Genomic DNA, 20338 nt, shown 5'->3' with positions numbered 1-20338 from the left:
TCTCTCCCCCATCCCGTGGGGGGGGGTGGGGGGAGGAGGGCAGGGAGGGGGCCTGCATGGACCTTAGTTGCTCAATGGGGTTAAACTGCAACACCCTATCAGAATGGGGCTGTACACTAAGAAAAAACATTAAGGAGCTGAATTCTGCCTTGAAATGCCTACAGATTTCACTCTTAATTAGCAAAACTCCCACTGATTTGCCATTTATCACCATAGCAAAATTTATACAGGGTCCCTGGTCTTACTACTTAAAAAGCAACAAGCTAATTCTTTGAGCTAAAAAGGGAAATTATTTTAACTGTTAACAGCATTTGGCATACATCAAATTATTGAGCTGTTCAGATTCCATCCCATGGAAAGAATATCAGTTACATCAGCTCATTGTATTATGTTGATTTGAAATGTTACAGCAGTTTTCACAGTATGATAATGAATCTGTGCTAAATCGACAGCTGGCCAGTGGATTAAATAGACAACTATAGGACACACAGTAACTCCAGAAACTTTCCTTCCTAAACCAATACTGTGCAATGGTCCATCTCTCCTGCCATTTTTGGAGGACAAAATAGTGGTGTGTTTTAGAAGCACATAAGGAAACTGAGGCCACAGTGACCAAACATGTTTTAATGAGCTTTTTTCAAGCATGTAATACTACATTGATTGAGTAACATCATTTAAAGTAGGCTAGCTACAATATCTGTGATTAATAAATCAAGATAAAATTTATAAACACTCCAAAATAAAAATATCTTGGTAGAAGCAGATCTTGCTACAGCTTTTTAAAGCAATTTGAAATAAAATCACATACAAATCAAGAAGAATTTATACTAAGTTGGTACTAGATGTCTATATAAGTGACTGGCAATACATTACCAACAAAACATGCAGAATAAGGACTCCAGATCTGAGACAGCTGTGTTTAATACAAAATATATTAGAAATAACTGCAACAAAGACTGGAAAGGGTACAGGCAGCATAGCTTTGTAACCAGTATTCACAGGCTACAGTTTTCAGACTTGGTTCGTGTCATGGAAACTGGTTTCTAAACCAGTGTGATTAGTAACCAAAAGTAATGTTGGAGTTCTTTTTCCAAAATCATGACCTGTGGCAGCATAGAGTGCTATCTTACCACACAGGAGGCACAAATTAAGATTTGAAGCAAAGCAATAGTTTATGGATACTTAAACAGTAGCTTTTTTATTTTTAATCTGCTCTTGCTTTTTTTCACTTTTTAATTTACATACGTATACCAAACACTTCAGTCAAACACAATAACTTGTCCTTTCTATTTATAGAATAATTCCAAAGTAATTGGAATAAAGTTTTACCACAGAATTAAAAACCCCCAACACTTCTGTAAATAATCCCATTCTGTTTTAGCAGAATAAAGTTTTATTTAAAGCTTCTACAATAAAATTAGTACCCTCTTTGCATTGCAATTGTAAAAGGAACGCTGCTGTATACTAAATTCCAATGTCAGCTCTAAGTTTATGCTTTTGTTCTTTATTATCTTTTTTCCTCTTACAAAATTGCATCTCTAAATGCGCATTGTATCTGTTTTTTCACCTTTACAGTGGAAATTTAAGAACCATTATTTTATGAATGCTACTGTTAATTGCAGGTGTGGGACAGGAAAAATGTTATTTATTGGGGTTTCATAAAAGCCTAGGTGGGCTTGGGTTTGTTTCTTGTAAATTCACTGACAACATATGCTTTTCTTTGCACACTCCGTTGCTGAAATGTACTTAGATTCAGAGGTGTATCAGTTTAGACCTCTTAAGGGTCTTAACATATCTCAGTGTATGTCTGCCTTTAGGCAAAACAAAATAATGATTTTGAAAGTGGCATTTTCTAATGAGATCATTTTGTGTCTAGTATTGCTGCAGACATTTACATTCTTTCTGTTGTCATTTTCCACAGTCATTTGCAGTTTCATGGTTTTGGTAATTATTTCAAATAGCTGGAAATTATTAGAAGAATGTTGTGGTGTGGAACAGAAAACAAAAATAACAAAGCAGAAACAAAAACATTAGCAGACAGGAAGCAAATGATTTTCAAAATTACTAATATTTCTAGGTCTTAGTAGGCACTCTATTTTAGCTGCACATACTCAAATACAACAATCATCTTCTCCCTTGACTCTCCACTTTGTTTCCTTCCAAAATATTGCCTGGCTTCTAAGATTTGATAGTTTTCCATTAAGACTGCGTATGCCAGAGTCCACTGATGCCACTTTTAGAAGCAGGACAGAAGCAGCATTTTCCTTCAGTTTTTCATGCAGCTCAGGCAGATCCCTCTATTGTACTCAAGAGCAAAATGGCTTAGCCTAACTAAAGACGATCTCTGCCTTAGGAAGAGCTCCAGCTAGCTGACATATTTTAAAGACTTAAATGAGTTTATTTCCATTAAACATATACTAATTAAAAAAACTTAAACATATGGTGCACTCTCTGATATTGCTTCCAAAGCTACAGTAAACAATATGTGTTCAAGCACCCATAATTTTTCATTTACTCAGTAATAATACAGGGCACATCAAGTTAATATTCTAAGTCGTTTGCTCTGCACATCACTAGAGATATACATGCTGGGAACGTTTGGTGAACTCTGAAGTGTTCACCTCACTGCCTTTTTCTTGCCTTTTTTTTTTTTTTTTTAAATACAATGTGTGCATGGCCTTGACTAATTATCTTAAGCAAAGGCTTTTTTATCCCATATTCATTGCATGTTTTTAAATTAGTTCCCTCCCCCCCCCCCCCCCCCCCCAATATAACTATCTATAAAAGACAGTAAAATTAAGTATTATCACCATTCTGTATTTTTAAGAAATAGTATTTTCTTTGGTCACATACTGGGCTGATGTTTGAAAATTAGTAATAAGAGAAAGTGAAATATACCATACAATGCAAGATTAACAATGAGTGTGTAAAGAGGCTATTATGTAAGAGATACAGCTACAGAGAATTCAAGATGAGCTATAAATTATGGTGACTGATGGAGACTCAGACAGTGGGCATAACTAGGGAGATTCTCAAAATGGGCATTACAAGACCCTTCTTGTACCCATAGTCCTGCAATGATATTTATTATCTGTGACAGAACTTCATATAAACAGCTTCAGAAAAAGACAATGTATAGCTTGAACACAGCTGGCTATAGAGTTCACAAACTGCCTAATCCTGACTACCATCTACTATTCCAATTTTATTAATCAAAGTCTTACATTTGAAACAAACTTACCATCACACCATGACACAGAAGAGAGAAAAAAACAAGAGGGTTAAAATATGGCAATGGTATTTTGTTTTCATTTTTCTTTCCCATTTGCTAAACACCTAGAGATTGCTCAGCTTTAAGATAACATGCCATGTTCCTTTAAATCTAGGCAGCAAACATAAAAAGGACCCCATCTTTACCAAACATTTTTGAAAGAGATAGCAGAACAAGAAGAGCTGACAAAAAGAGAAGACGCTGAGCTAAAGGAGCATAAACAGAAACACACATGAGAGATCTTATTTGTGAAAAGGATCCCTGAAGGATCTTCTGAAGACCCTGAAGGACTTCTATGAAGACAACTGATGTGGTAAACTGTACTTAGCAGATCATTTGTACCTCCTGTACTTTAATGGCCCACGTTGGCATCTACCAGTATACTGGTACTCCACCTGTGCCTTGGACAGATAAAGGTGGAAAGCATTCTATGCTATACTTCTCTTTGAAAACCCAAGATTTCATCTGCTTTCATTGAGATTCAGAAGAGTAGCATGAAACCCTCAAGCATGGTTATTTTGGACCCATTTGCTTTAACCTCACAAGTACTTCAGGACACATGGTGAGTCTATTTCTCTTTCTACTAGATACTATCAGAGAATAACGGAATTGGTAACAGTTTGTCCTCACAAACATAATACAGGTTGGAGGAAAGATAACAGGAGTAGATGCATAAGGGATTTTATTTTACATATTTGTAAAATAAGTTGAAATTTTATTTGCTATTGAAATAGTAATTGTGACTATGCTTTGGTGCAGGTGTTTATTTGATTGTTAACTTGAATCATTTGACAAGGATGTTGGGGAAGGACTCTTTGTTAGGGACTGTGGTGGTAGGACAAGAGGTAATGGGTTTAAACTTAAACAGGGGAAGTTTAGCTTAGATAAAAGGAAGAAGCTCTTTACAGTGAGGGTGGTGAGGCACTGGAATGGGTTGCCCAAGAAGGTTGTGAATGCTCCAACCCTGGCAGTGTTCAAGGCCTTGGCGACATAGTTTAGCGTGTGGTGCCCCTTCCAATGGCAGAGGGGTTGGAACTAGAAGATCTTAAGGTCCTTTCCAACCCTAACTATTCTATGATTCTATGACATGTTACACAATGTACCCTGCAACAGCAAGTAATGTCTTTTTCACTCCCATTTAATTTGTTGATCTGCTCTCCCCTGACTACCACCACCTGTGGATTTCTCAGACTTTATGTCACAGGCTTATTTCCTTCCTAACCAACTTAACCCAGATGTTACGTTTCCCTCCAAGTGCTGTTTCCCAAGACATGCTAGTAATGGGCGTATTTACTTCCGATCTTTCCACATTACTTTCATGCTTCAAGAATAGGTTAAGATACCTCAGGCTGGTAAATTGTTCCAAATACCAGCAGACAGAAAGACAGTGAAAATGTTTTAATGACTTGCTGCTTTCTGCCACAAGTGACAAATACTTGAGAAATTGTTGCTTAGGATAAGAAGTTTGTCTATAAAATATTGCAAACTTAAATTGAACTAAATGTGGAGGGAAAGCTAAAGAACATGTTATAAATAAAACATACTTTACCAAACATCATCTTCTGGCCACTGACTGTGGAAAGGAGCTGTGCCTTTCCAAGTGCTTTATGGTCAGTTTCCCACAGAGGTTATCCAGCTTTGATGCCACTGGCTAATAGGTTGGAAACCATACAACAAAAATAGACTTGTGTAAAGCAAGGTATTTAGTGGCTTATATGTCTGGAAAGAAGAGGTAATTTTTTTGATGACCTGGAAAGCACAATTCTTCACCCTTAAGATCAAACTACAAAACCTATTGGACGTCATATACAACTTCTCTCCAGGTTATAATGTTTTAACTTTATTGATCTCTACTGATATTAAAATGTTAAAGATTATTTCTGCACCCAATTTCTGGGTAATGTCTAAGCAATCATATCTTTAAAGAACCCTTTCATGATTTTTTGGGTGTGTGGTGGTGTTTGTGTGTACCTTTCCTCAGAAGCTCCCAGGGTCATTTTCTTCGTTTCTCTATTCTCTTGGTGTGCTTGCTTAATGGCACATGGTCAGATTAAAGAGAGAATCCACATAGAGAAGGCAGAGCTTCTCTGCTTTTCTCTGCCTTCTGGAGACTTAGGCCAAAGACTAGTGAGTCTGCTATAATCCTGAATTTACAAGAAGATAATTTCTGCAAAATCAGTCCCTAAAGAAATATTAAAAGTGTCAAATCTTCTGTCTGTTCAGAATAAAATTAACAGCTTAAAACGTATGAAGTATAGAATCATAGAATAGTTAGTCAGGTTCTTTCTTCTTGTAACAATTGCAGCTTACAGTGCACTTCAAAAAGTAAAAAAAGTAAAATAAAATCTCACACTCCCTAAATCCTCCCCAAAAACAGGGAGGAGGAGCAAAATGAGACACATAGTATTTCTTTCCATACACCTTAGTGTTCTTTCATCTGTGCTGTTTTCAAGGTTGCATATAGAAAATACAAAGACACTTCTATTACTACAAATAGCCTGATATTACAATATTAGCACTTTGAATGAAAAACCAAACCTGATGCTTTTAGTTCTTTCAGTTTTCCTGAAGTGAATGAGATTCTCGTCCATTTTCTCCATTTCCCCATTACAGGCTCAGCTGCAGAACTTCAGTAAGCACAAAATAAAATAATATTTCTCCTTAACTTCACTGGTCTTTACTGAAAGAACTAAAGGCAAAACAACATCGTATCTGCAGTGAAGTCCTGAAAAAACTGTCAGAAGCCCACATTACTAAAAAGTCTCTTTGATTATGCGATTTTCTTGCTTTCTAGACTTTCACAATACTTGTTAAACTGCTGTGTATATATGCAACTTTTTTAGGGATATCTGTTACCATGTAATTATGGAATTATGATTGTCTTCAACAACATAAAAAAATCAGACTTACCTTGTGGAGAAAACATACCTTGTGTTTTTGAAATATTTCTATTTAAATGCTTCCCTGTCCCAGAAATAAATTTCAGATTTTGAGACTGCCTTCCTAGGAGAGTCAGTCATTCTAGGAAGCAGCATTTGACACACCATCAAAATAATTTTTTTCTATTAGCTAACTGTACTCCACAAGAGATACCACTCATCAGAACAAATGAAAAGCGCCTCTTCAAATTAAAAATACAACAGCCAAAAAAGCAGGCAAGAAGTCTTTTTAAGAACGGGGTAGAAAGAATGTAGGGAATAGATTCAGGCAATAATCAGACAAAAGTAAGACCCACACCTGAAATCATTGCAAATGGTTGAGGACAAGCGATCCTAAAATAAGCCACCCTCACTCACAACGCATGATACATGATGAATCCTCATGTTGCAGTAAGCAACAAAAATATTGAGAGGCAAAACCCATATCTATTAAATCTCAGCACAAAGGAGACTTACTTTGGAAAGTTTGGTTGAGGGTATAGGACTATAGTCCATCCCATCCTGTTCCTTACAAGAATGCAGCCTACTCAGCAGTACTTAATATGTAAATGAGACTAAACCCAAATTTAATTTCTCATAAGGAACTGGTGACACACATTTCAATTTTCCAACTGAACTGTCATACTTTTTTTTTTTTTTTAGCAAGATTCCTTGTTGCTGCAGCTCAAACACTAACATGCCTGACTGTGAGGAAAAGTGGATGATTCTACCCTTTTAAGGTGAGATCGATTTACAGTTTCCTCCATTGTCCACAAATAAAGCACAAAAATCAGTAAAGCTGAATTGAGGCCAGAAGAATAAGAGCATTCTCGAGTGTCTGTAAAGGGAAAATAATATAATTTGTTATTCGGAAAATATTCAGATATTCGGCACAAGCATAGTTATTTAATAATTTGGCAACTAGGGAAACTAGCAGCATAAGCCACTAGAGAAACTAGTTAACAGGGGCATGGTGGAGGAGAAGGTCTGAAAAGCTGAGTCGTCACAAGTGTCAATCATTTGCGCCGATTTCAAATCCAGTTCTCTGTGACACCTAGAGGAAGGCAGGTACACTGTCAAGAAAATAGTTGCTTCTGGGCATATAAACAATGAAATTATAACAGTGTAACTAACACAGAACAACTCAGGAACTGCAGGAGGTACACTGGGATGGAATTCACTGATCAAACAGGAAGGAACAGCAATACTTTTCAGAAGAACTTTAAATAAATACATATATATGTACATGTGTGTATGTATTATATATACACACACTGTACTGCAGTGGTTCAGGGGAACTGTTTGTGAATAAAGGAGCTTTCGAAAGCTCCATTCCCACCATTGGAACAGCCGCTTTTCCTGGTGTAAACCACTGTAGAGATCAGTAAGAAATCTGTCAACATGTCCAGTTTTTAGAAAGCCAAAAATTTAATACATCTTCCAAACTGTGAAAAGCCACCAGTCCAGTTCAGAGATGAGTCAACTAAGAATAACCAAAATGGGAAGAGGATTATTTCTTCAGATGACTTGTAAGGTATCTGTAAAGAGCTGATATATTTACTGAGAAAGTGAAGCACAAAGAAAAGTTTTCCTTTAAGGGGTAAGGGGCAGGGGGAAAAGAATACAAATTGTTACCAAAACCTGTTCTTCACAGTCTACAATTCAAGTCCCATAGAAAATGTTGCTTTTCCTTGTTGTGGAATCTTTTGCCATTAAAAGTAAGTTCATGAAAACAAGGGGGAGGTATGCATTGTGTCAAAAAAAAAAAAAAAAAGAAGAAAAGAAAAAGAAAAAAGAATGAGCTAAGAAAGATATGAAGCCAAAATCCAGAAGGTTGACCATACAACACTCCTTTCAATAGCAAGCTTTTTAGCAAAGGTAATCGTTTGGCCACCCCATGCATTCCTCACTATTTACTTTCATTCATCCATAACAAAAATACAAATGATGTAAGGGTACAAAACTGACCTACAATTGTCATGGTGTTTCTGTTCTTTTCTGCATTACATGGCTTTGCTAAATTCATATAGATGTTTTTGAGGGTGTTAAGAGAAAGAAGGTGCTGCTTATTTAAACAATTCTAATGAAAGTCTAACCTTTTACATTAAACATCTGTTTCCCTCATTTACTTTCTGGCTGCAGTTCATATGTTTTCTGCAAAGGACACAGTTTAATGAACATATACCAAATTATTTAAATGAATAGTTTTAATGAGTTCTCTGAATAGGTTTCTCTAAAAAATAAGCATGAAATTACTTTCTCAGTTGGGATGCTTTATTTAACACACTTTGAGAAAAACTTATGTAATCACTTTGCAGCAAACAGTCCTTAGTTGCTTTAACATTCCAATGTCTTTGAGTGCTAATAAACTAAAGTAGTTGTTTCATGGGAATGATAAGTCAGTACAGTAATTTAATGTTTTAATATACTATTAATTCCTAAGAAACATGTGTTTCCTGTAGGAAAGGGGAAAACACTTTTCACTTTATCAGAATAAGACATCAGTTTATTTCTAAATAATGGAAAGATATATGGACAGGCCTGATACTTTAGGCTTTCCATAAAAGGCTCCAGCAACAGACTTAATAATTAACTTCTTAATACTCCTAAGAAGGAAATACATCCAAGTTCCACTTGGATAAACTCAGGCAAAAGTAATTTGACTTCAAGTGATTTAGCTTCAAAATTATTAAACTTAGTCCCTGACCCTGTTTACTCTTTTTTGTCTTGCCTTATTGCAAGATGAAATGTTAATTCCATTCAAATAAATAGGATTGAGCATAGCTTTCTTCCTAGCTGCCACCAGGAAGAAAAATACACCAAAAGTCTAAATACATTTGCAGCTACCTGTAGTAATGTCTTTCACTTTTGAACCAGCAGAGGGTTCTTTATATAATTGATCTAACTGTTTAGAAGTCACTTCATGGCTTAACATTCTTTAATTGCCCCAATTTTTTTCTATTGATTTTGTACATATACAAATAACAGCACTGAATGAGAAGTTACAGAATTTTTAATCAGTGGTATTTTGCCTTTTTAGAATAAAATCTATTTTTTTCTTTGGAATAATGTAATAAAATGGGCCATGGTCTTAGAAGTCTGAGAAGTCAAGAGATGGACCATCTAAACAGGGTTGCAACAGTTGTTTGTTAGTCTTTTTCTGATCATAAGGCTAATGAGCATGCTCGTTTATACATAAGGTTAATGTAACATAGTTAGCTGGCACCAAGCCTTGAAAGACATTCTGTTTAAATTTTTAAAATTCCACTGTGATTTCTATAGCTTTGACTAAGTTTTACATATAGCCATTTCTAACTTTGTTCTAACCTTCTTGATTGCTTCTGGGTGAAACCACTACAAAATGCAAGGAAAATATATCAGCTCATTCCCCATTCTTCACTCCTCCTGCCCATGAGAGTGTACTATGGCTGAAAGAGGTTTGAATCTTAAGCAGTCAGTTTGCTCAAACCTTGACATAGCCTTGCATTATATCATGATACATGTATTTTCTTGTATCACTGGTAGAATTGTAGTCAAAGTGTGTCTTCTGAAGACATACTAAATGGCTGTTGTTTTTCATGACAAGTATCTTATCTCATGGTGTAATATTCAACTGCTAAAATGCTTAACATTCATTAATAATAATAAATGACACTGTCACCTCTTACATCTAAGGTCTTTCTCATTAACCAGGTGCGCATTGAATGCTTAATATGCACTGTTAAATACCTTCAGGATACTAATTTAAAATATGACACAGTGTGCATGTGTAAAGCCTGGAAAAATGTCCATGCAAAGCCTGAGGTTGCTGTGGATCATATTTATCCCACACAATTTTATTCTTTTCATGCTTATTCACTGTTACTAGTGGAGGAATTTGTAATTTCTACATATTTCTTTGTGCCATAAGATCTTGGACATAGATGTTGATGCCATCGTTAGCACCAGCATCAGTTTGGCTCCAACTTTTCAGATTACTGAAATAGTCTGTCCTTCCACAGAATTTTTATGCCTATGAAGTTCACAGATTTTTCTGAAATCTTGTCAGTCCTGCTTTTGGTCTGTGTTGCCAAGATTTGTAAGTGACCTGAGCATCTATACTTCTTCAGCATCAGAAACCCCTGATATGAATGCCCACAGTTTTTGTAGACTCACTTCCAGATTTTTCTTTTTAAGAAAAAATGTTTAAGAAAAAATGTTGGAATGCTAACATTGTGAAAGTCTTTTATGATGCAGCTTCAATTTTTCTGCATTTCATATTGGTTTTATCTTGGAAACCTTAAGATATTTTACAATGCTGGAGAAATAAATCCTCAAAGGCAACATGGATCTCATTTCCTAAGACAGCTACCTGAACATGGTTACAGAATTCAAACTTTTCTACTTGAATTCTGAGAAGAAGGACCTGTTCCTCAGGCTTTTCTATCCCTTGTCACTTCCCATTTTGTAAGCACCATCTGCTTTTCAGTGCTCATTGCAAGATATTAACAATTCCTGCATTAGTTTCAGTGACTTAGCAAGAAAGCGTGCTCTTTGGAGAGTACATCTCTTTTTTCATTTCTGGCTGGCCAGGGTAAAAAATTATTTTAACTAGAGCACTGACGAAATATATTTCATATGCAGCACTCATGGCAAACAAATTATAAGGAAGAGGAAAGTAACACTTCCTTGAATTTTCCCCCCACCTCCCACCCTTTTTACTGAACCTGCTTCCCTTTGGTATCAGAAATTACAGCTTTTCACTTGGAGGAACACCCGGCAAAAAGATATACTTCAAAATAATTTTTATGAAGTATATCAGTGGAATAATAATACTAATGATCAGATTCTAAGCTGCACATGAATTCAAAGTATTTGCAGTAGAACAGTAGCAAATTTTGCAAAGAAGCCTTAAGTGTATTTAAACCAAAGTAATATTTAATTGGTATAACAGTTCTAAGACTGTGAGTAAGGAGTTCTTTTACTTTCTTGGTAATTATTGTTTAATAAAGGTCTGCAATCCTGTCAAGTGAAGAATGCTGTTTAAATCCAAAAAATTACTACTTTTCACTGAATAAGGAGCTCTTTGTATCAGTAAGATTAAAAAAAGACCAGTTTCCTCCTTCAAGAGTGATTGTGTCTGTAATGCTAAAAGTACTGCTTCATAGGAAATAAAGTTTATTTTGCTATTATTAAAAAATGTCTAAGTTAGACCAACCAAAAAGGTCTGCACCTTAAAAATCGTTTGAGTATGCCACTTAGAGCAGTCTGTAACTATTTTATATGGTCCTTAAAGTGCTCAATAATCCCATAAAGTTTTAACCTTTATTTTATTGGTGCCTGCTACCTTTTGTGTTATGTGTCTAAAGCCAGTGAAAAGATTTTTCATGAATCACATGAATTTTTATTTTACTGTTCACATAAAAAAGCTTTCTAATATCTTATAATTTCTACACAAAATCCCACTATTACATTACGGTCAGCATGCATTATTCTGAACTATAGGTTCTGGACTAGAAAACCAATTGAAACAAAAAATGTTTAAATCACTCTGGGCATTAAAATTAAATGGGTACATGTCTGAGTACATGGACTGGCAGGATTATCCTGCAGCAGTTGGTAGCTGGTGGAACACAGCTGTGACATCAAGCCTTATATCTTTGATTGAGAAGTGGGGAAAAATTATTCAAAGGGGATTTCTCATTTATTTATGTTTGGGGGTTTTCTTAACCTGATAACTGAACAAGAAGTGAGGAATTACAACGGGGAAGGTATAAAATATTCCGTCAGCAATCAAAACCTGCAGGGACATTTTAGTTTCATGCAGAAGAGGTAAAGCGTGGTAAAAGAGTTTTTAGCCACAAAAACAAATGAAGTTGCCTAATTAAGACTACTAATAACTGTTTCAGTATTCTGAACTTCTATGAAGCATTTTTTAAGCTTCGAAACAGGCCTAGTTTCTACCCAGATAGTTTAAAGAAATCATAGATGTTTCTCAGACAAAAATCTGGTGACAAATAAAGGTTGCAATTTGTCCAGGCCTGTCATGTTATGGGTGAAGTGACAAGAAGTTTCTCAGTTGAAAGTGAGTCAACGCTGTGCAACAAATAAGAAGTGATTACTTCAGGAAGTTTTAGAGTGTTTGTAAATAGTTTCATTTGAGAATTTTTCACTCAGGCCATAATATCTTGTTTTTCTCTCTTCCCACCCTCCAGAAGCACTGGCCAAGCACAACTTCCCTGAAAGGTTGGCAGATAGCAGTAGTCAGCAACCATTAAAATGATCCAGACCAATAACATTATTGAATAAGGAAAGCTATAGAATGCTTAGTATTAACATACTGATCCAAATTATCGACAGGACATCCACACGAGCAGTGGTGGGTACTGTCCAGACCCGGCAGGGCATAGGAGAGGGATGACGTGAGGGGAAACCACCCTACATCTCCATGCCCTCAAGGTGTCCACTCAGCCCAGCCACTTACCTTCTTGCTACCCAGGGCCTCAAAGTGGCTCCGCAGCTCCTCCACAGTAATGGGGAAGTGTTCAGTCTGCTGAGGGCCACCTACGGTCTCTTCCTTGAACATGTCTGTCCATCTGCTGTCTGCTGGCACTTTCTCCATGATGTTGCTGCAGCTCATCTTATCCAGCACCAGGGACCGTGGGGCTGATGAGCACTGGAGAGTCAGGGCAGTTCTCGCAGCATTGGCGGACTCCCATCTTTGCTTGAGGAGCTCCACGGAGCCCTTCTGCAGGGGCAAGTCTGCCAGCTCCAGCGTGTCCTGCCAATGCAACACGCACCTGGGGTCAGAGACAGGTACGACCATGCCAGCAAAGGCCACCACTGGGTGACTTGATAGCCCTTGTGGGTTGAAGGACAGGCCAAGGCACAGGTTGGTGGCTGGAACAGAAGCCACTTCCCAAAGGAAAGCGAGATCCAGAAAGACCAGATTTGGTAAGAGTCAGTGACAGGGTTCAGTGTGTTTATATAGCAGGAATATGTTAATTAAAGAGTGAATTAAAGGTGGTGTTTAGCTATTTCATTCTTAAGCTTTCCATCAGAATTGCTGTCTCTCATGAATGGAAAAGCAGCATGTACACAATTAAGGAGAATTTCAAACAGTGTATGTTGCACTGAAAGGTATTGTGACTGGTGACTGCTGGTTTCTTTTAGGTTTGATACATCTGTCAGTAGCGTAGAATAAGACACAGCATTTTAATGCAGTTAGTGGAGCAAAGGGCTACTGCATTAGCTGTGAAAATACTTGGATGGTCTGGAAACACATCCTGCAGTACAGTGCTCCTAACTGTACTGTAGCTCTTCTGGCAGGTAAATTACAAAGGGTTGATATCAAATCTTTCTGATCAATTGACTGTGTTCTCACAAAGGCTTATTCCATCTTTCTTACAGTATTCTTGTGAAGGAAAATTGATATTCTATCGTTTTGCGCCAGTTGCTGAAATCTGCTACCCATTTCCTGAAATCAGCTCCCAAAAGGTTTGATTTTGAGGTTTCTCTGCCCTGTAGCAAATGCTCAAATATAAGTTTTCACCTCTCATTTAAAAAGAATTTGAGTAGAAAGAACTTGCTTTTAAAACAGGAAAGAGAAAGAAATGTTAACAAGAACTGAGACTCAACTACCAGCTAAAATATCAATTAATTAGCCTCTCCCTTCTTGGCAAGAGAGTTTGTTATGTATTTAACTGTTCTTACATGCTTATATTTGATTTAGCTTAAATCTGCAACACTGATACTTGGGCTTGGGATTTTTTGACATAATTTTTAACCAGAATTAGTGTTGTCTGTAATACTTTGCTTAGGAGGAAAAGACCACAGGAGAAGCACTGGGTAGTTGATGCACTGCAGGAATATTTTGAGGAGGAAACTCAGGTCTTCCTTCCTTGAACAGAATAGGGAAGAGTTTCTTGGCTCACACCTCTCACCTTTCCAGCCAGAAACTGGCACAAGACTTGTCTTTTCTTTAGCTTTTTGGCAGTTCTAGGTTGTGACTATGGCTAACGTCTTGCTAATTGCCCTTGACTGGTGCAAGCTGTCTCCCATGTTCTCCCCTTCCTGCAAGCAAAAGAGTAACACCCTTCCTTCTTCTACCATGTATACCTGTTGTTCTAAGCTAGCTGATTCCTTCCAAGATCCTAAATGGGTCTGACTTTCAACTCAAAATGAAGAACAGCTGTTGAATTTGCCAGTCACAAGAATGTTCAACCTCACAGCTGCATGTTAGAAATACTCCTGAATTGCACTACATCTAAGGATTGACTTCAGACTTTGAAGCAGTCTTTTCCTGACTCAGGTGAGTGTGCTTATGCAATATCCCCATTCTCCCATGCTTTGTTTCATTGCTAGTGGGTTCTTTTGTTGGTTTCAGTATTTGCCAGGGTAGGTGTTATGCCATCATTCAAAAATAATCTGGTGTTCACCTCCTTCTCCCTTACAGCTCTCAAAACAGCCTTAACTGAGAATGGCAGCTTCTTTTACCCTTGTCTACTGTGGGACCTATGGCTCCTAGGTGGCAGAGAAAACAAACAGAATTGCTTTATTTACATGAGTGAATTGGCTTGTATGAGATGAAATTCTGTGGAGATTCAATGGTTTATAAAGGTGAAGATTTGCTGCACTGCTTCTTCGCCTTACTTACTGCGCCCCCTCTCCCCCTGCCCCTCCCAGTAACATTGTAACAGCTGCATTTGTGTTACAAATAAATTTGAATGTAGGCCTAAACCTGACTTTAAGCCACTTCTTAAAGATATGTTTTAATGAAAGTGCCTGAAACTTGGGAGGAAAAAAAAAAACTCAAAAAACCCCCCAACAAAACAACGAACTACCCCAAAACCCCAAATCAGAATTTGGTGTGTCCGAGAGGTCATTTGAGGTTTTGAATTTTATTACTGCTATCTCCAAACCTGGCCTCTGATCTTCTAATTTCCTTCTCTACCTGCTCATTGTAGTTTAAATCACTGTTGAATACTAATGGGAATTTATTTAGAGTAAAATATTTGATGAATATTTAAAATTGTCAGTTATTTTAATTGTTTCCTGAGCTTTACAGAGCCTTAGCCTTTATGAAAATAAAGGAAGAAAATAGAGGAAATAAGCACAGACTTGGACTGTGATCTAAGTCACTTATAATTTCATACTGGCTCTGCTGAGTGTAGTTTTTAACTTTTACTGGCCATCTGTAAAATTATCTTAATTAGGTGAATGGGAGAACAGATATTGTTGCTTTTATCAAGTATCTTCCCCCCCCCCTATTTTTTGTGTGTGCTATTTTTAGCTCTTGTCTATCTGGCTATATTTGTCCTCTGGGCTATTCACTTCTCCCCCAAATTTGTCTTGATTTATGCACTCATAGTGAAAATAACCTTACTACACTATACAATTTTCTGAAATCGCAGGCAAATTCACACTGGTGGGTCTCTGACTACCCTCTTCCCAAGAGCTGCAGAATAGGAACCTGCCCACATATGGGTCTTGTGACAAGGCAGAATTTGTCTGTTACACTGATGTTTTCAGTCCCATTGTGCCAGACCTCTGCTCATAACAGTCAAGTAAGACCCTATAAAAATGATGTATTCTTATATGAACAAGGATAAAGGTTTCAGGCAGGTTAAAACTCCGCAGGGAGCATTGCCCTCTCATTTTCCTTGGTTTGGGAGACACAAATGTGCTTCTGTGGCCAAAATTGGTGTGTTGGGGAGAGGAAGATTGCAGTACCAAACAAATTAAGTTAGCTAGTGAGCAGTCATTGTGGTGGGTATCGATGGCGGATTTTTGTGAAGGAACTAAAACGCTATATAGCCTTCAAAATTAGGTCTTTGTGAATGCTACTTATAAATCTCTTGCATGTCTGTGTTTTATGAGACTAGCAATAGTACAACATTCAAACACAGCAATCAAACTGTAGGCTTTACTTTTTTTGTGTGTTTCTTCTCCGGGATCTTTTGGATCTCCCTCCCATTGATTTTATAAGAGGCCTACAGCAATTCTTCGTTGCATATAATAAGTCTTATTGATGTATACTTTTCCTAATCAAAAAGCTATAGGAAGGCCTGTAGATTTTGTAGACTTGAAAATTGCAGATATCCAGTAAATTTCAGGGGTTTTTTAAACCTCAAGCTGTTGATAAATCTGTCTTTGCAGTAGGATCATTGAAATGGTAGTATTCTTCTTGTGCTTTAAATGAGATAAGCCCTCCTCTACTGTTCACAGCCTATTTATTCAATTTGTGGGTGAATATACTCATGCAAGTAATTAAAAGAGCTGTTCAGAAAAACTGTATCAATTCTGCTGTGTATTCCTTTGCCAAAATGGCTTCCTGCATTTTCATCACATTCTTGCTATCTTAAATGTTTCTTACATGTAAAGTCTTTCATTTGTTCACTAGCAAACAAGTAAATAGAAATTGTAAAAATAGTAAACTGACACAGCTTATTTGTAGAACTATTTGTGAACAGTGTTGCTATGTTCATTTAGCTGTATCCCTGTGGGATGATATAATTGTGCATATTGTACTGGTAAGTCCTCTCCTGACAGTAGAAAACAGTCTGTTGTCAAGCAGCTGCCATTTGCTGTTGCATATTGGGCTAGGTTTAACAAAACCCAAACAGACAACCCAAAACCAAACCCCAAACAAATAAACAAATAACGAACCAACAAAAAACCACAACCAGCCAACAACAACAACAACAACTAAAAAAAAAAAGGCAGCAGAAAAAAAAAAAACCCAACCAAAAACCCAAAACAAAATTCTTGTGAGGACAGGATTTGAGAAGTCCTTTCCATGATCCCTCATACTACTTCATCCAGCTCTTGGCTCTGACAGCTCCCCTTCTATTCCACCCTTGATGTTTGGTTCCAATTAATGGACTGTCAGGAATCCCTGGTATGAGGATCCACAGGCCTTCTTGGGATAAAGTATGAGAGGATGACCAATAGGTTTCAACCAAAGACTGTATATTATTTAACCCAATGCATTTCCCAAACCACTGAAGAACAACCCCCAGGATCTGCAGGAGGCTGCAGAACAAAAACCTTAGTTTATCGTAATGCTGGGAAGAGAAGCAGGGGGATGAAAGAGAGCACTGGTAGCTGCCTAAGTTCTCCTCTAATTAGCCAATAATAGAATTGGAAGGGATCTACAACAATCATCTAGTCCAACTGCAATATTGACTGGCCACTTTACTGAATAATCTCTTCTCCCCTAGGGACTCTACCTGTGCACGATAGCTAGGCACACACTTCTGACGCCGTTGCTTTAAAAGCTTGCAGTTTCTTCTGCAGGTAAGCAGAGCCTCAAGTATCTGTAACATATCTTCATTTACATTTCAGACACTTCTTAACAAAAGCAGCTCAGGCAAGTTTATGAAAAGAGTTACAGTAGTTCTTGATTACTTCAAAATGTAAAGCACTTCCAAATTCCTAGTCATATTTTGAGAAAACAGATTAATTTGGGCTGTCATTTAACATGCCAACATTTAACCTGATATAAATATAAATAGCTAAATAAGAAAACTTTAAGAAATGTTGTTTCAACTGTAAATTATGGCAGACCCCTATTCTAGCAAATGTAACAAGCTTGCAGTATGTTGAGGTAAATCACATTGGAGCACTAATTCCTATATCTTACCTGCAAAATCAACATGTTCTCTCATTTAATGAGAGGACTAGAATGCATTATTCATATTCATGGGACTTGAGGAAGACATGGTTATTTTCTTTCCTTTTATCCTTTCATTTATTATATGAGGAGTATCAGGCCCCACACTAGAAAGCCTATTAATAAAAGAAAAAAAAGACATTAAATTGCATATTTGTGCTGAGCTTATCTTACCGCTGTGTTCTTCTCGGTCAAGTTTTCCAGTTGTGACTCTGCTGCACTCATCGTGTGCCTGTTTAAAAGAAGACAAATTTAAACGTTCTCTAATTCATTGGTCTCATTTGACTAACAAACATGAAGCTTGATAGACACACGTCTGATAGTAGTTACAAGACACCAAATCTCTTGTGTGCTTGCCTTGCCAATGTATTATTTAGTGAGGCATGGAGGTAAAGTATGCTTTCCGCCATACCTCTGGCTGTGCTGCGTGTGCTCACCTTACACTGCTTAGCAGTGGCAAAGGCTGGAGGCAACAGCTTTTGTTTCAGTGCTCTTTGGCAGGAAACAGAGCACCATCCAGTAAAAAATAGTTGCTTCTGAAGTACTTAGGAAAGGTTTGAAGGAAAAGTATAATTGATAAGTCATAAGTCAAATGGATGAGAAAGTACTATGTACATTCGATATCATTCAGACCACATAATGATACCATGTTCCAGTGCAGCTGGTTTTCCAAATAATAAACATAATTGCTTTTCAAGTGTTCCATGTGGACCAAAAGTACGTATTATAAATCATACAATACATACAAGAAAAGCAAGGTAGAAGGATTTTCTAAGATGTTCCTCTTCATTCTATTTTTGTCTGCTAAGTTACAGGGCTGTTACATTTTCTTCCCCCACCCCCACTCCAGCCCACTACTCCCCCCCAGATCTGTAATTAAGTTGTTTAGATTAATCTCTAGAAGCTTTTGACCTTTCTAGCTATTTTTCCCATTGGGTGATTTACCATAGCTTGGGTGCTAGCATTCTGATCTATACTGCTTATTGGTGAGAGCAAATTAATTCAAAGCAGGAATACATATAAAATTAGAGATTTTAAATGTTAAAATTTAAGTGTAGGCAACTTGGCAATTGATGAAGATACTCCTGCTCAGTTTAAAAAAAAACCCAAAACCTCAAACCTTAGATGCATGAGCCAAGCATTTTATAAAGGCAAAGCTGACATCTTTTTGCCTCTTAATAGAAAATGGTAATTGTATGACAGCTGCTGAGAAGCATCACTTTCCACTAATGGCATGTTGTGCATTTCCATCCCTTGTTACATGATTGTGGGAAGTCAGACACAAATACTTACAGGTGTATAGCTTCCACTTAAACAGTCCTCTTTCAGCTAATCTTAAGTGCTAGGAAAATTGGATGGTTATGACACACTGTATTACCAACCATAAATAAATGAAAATGTACTTTTAGTATTTAGTCCTTTATTCAGTAATAACTTGCTTCAAAATCCCTTTAAGCAGTCATCAGTGCTTCCGATACCAGATACATGAACATCAGGAGTGATTGACTACAAACTCTTTTTGTGGTCCAGTTTAGAGCTGCAGAATAATTTTGGCAGGGACCTCTGTACATCCTGTAGTCCTACCTCCTTTCGCCTCCCCCTCCCCTCCCGCCATATACAGCTGTGTCTGTTTCTAATTTACATGTTTTTTCATTATCTTTGTGAGAGTCCATAGTCCGCATCTGTCATGATTACATGTTGGCGGGTAAAGACTGCAGTCAGCAGGTTCTGCCTTCTGACCTGCCCATCACCACTGTGGGCAAACACAGCTGAGTTCTGGGATTACTGGACCACCACATCTATAGGTGGGCATATGCAAGTCAGCACAACCAGCCTGGCCTCCCAGAACTCCTTTTCCAAAGAGACCAGCCAGAAGCTTGCAGGGACAGCATCTGTTCTATAATCTCTCCCCAAATGACTTGATGTCCTTAGGAACACATTTTTGGGTGGACTATTCAGTAGATAATAAAAATACCCAAACATAGGCAGCACCTGTTTTACATTTTACTCTCCACTGCCTGGCTAACTTCAGCTTCTATTTTACAGCCAACTGGCTAGAAATGTTCAACCAGCTTTGGCATGCTGTGCTTAGGTTTTGGATTTTTTCAGGGGCTTGTTTTTGCTTTTTATGATACTTGATCTTTCCTTCTCCTTCTCCTTCTCCTTCTCCTTCTTCTCCATTCCTCCTTCTATTTTCTTCCTTCCTTCTTTCTTTCTGTAGTATAATGGACACTTTTCTGACTTTCAGGCTAAACCTTCTTGTCCAATGGAATATTTAAAGGATTCTTCACCTAAGTACAGGCCACATGTTTTATATGTCATAAAAATTACATGAAGTCTTACTTTAAAAACTGCAGGCCATGAAATGTACAAAATAACAAAGTCATCTGTTTCCCCCTCTTCCCCCCTCCCCCGGCATTGTTTGAAATAGTAACAAATCTTATACTGGAATAAAACTTAATATAACTTACTGTGCTGTAAGTTGATTATACATGA

General features: G+C 37.4%; 1 protein-coding gene across 1 annotated transcript in view; it reads right to left on the bottom strand.

Annotated features, from left to right (window-relative positions):
* LOC104409236 (xin actin-binding repeat-containing protein 2-like) overlaps nucleotides 1-19515 on the bottom strand; it is a 47827-nt gene extending 28312 nt beyond the window's left edge. Inside the window, 3 exon segments of the mRNA XM_010019055.1 lie at nucleotides 12653-12949; nucleotides 18017-18074; nucleotides 19427-19515. Of these exon segments, the coding sequence (XP_010017357.1) occupies nucleotides 12653-12949; nucleotides 18017-18074; nucleotides 19427-19515 (444 nt within the window).
* Between the last annotated feature and the right edge of the window lie 823 nt (nucleotides 19516-20338).

This window comes from Nestor notabilis, unplaced genomic scaffold (genome assembly GCF_000696875.1).
Source record: "Nestor notabilis isolate BGI_N333 unplaced genomic scaffold, ASM69687v1 scaffold12567, whole genome shotgun sequence".
In the NCBI taxonomy this organism is placed as follows: domain Eukaryota; kingdom Metazoa; phylum Chordata; class Aves; order Psittaciformes; family Psittacidae; genus Nestor; species Nestor notabilis.
The sequence above is the reverse complement of the archived record's forward strand: the minus strand, read 5'-3'. Positions and strand labels throughout refer to the sequence as shown.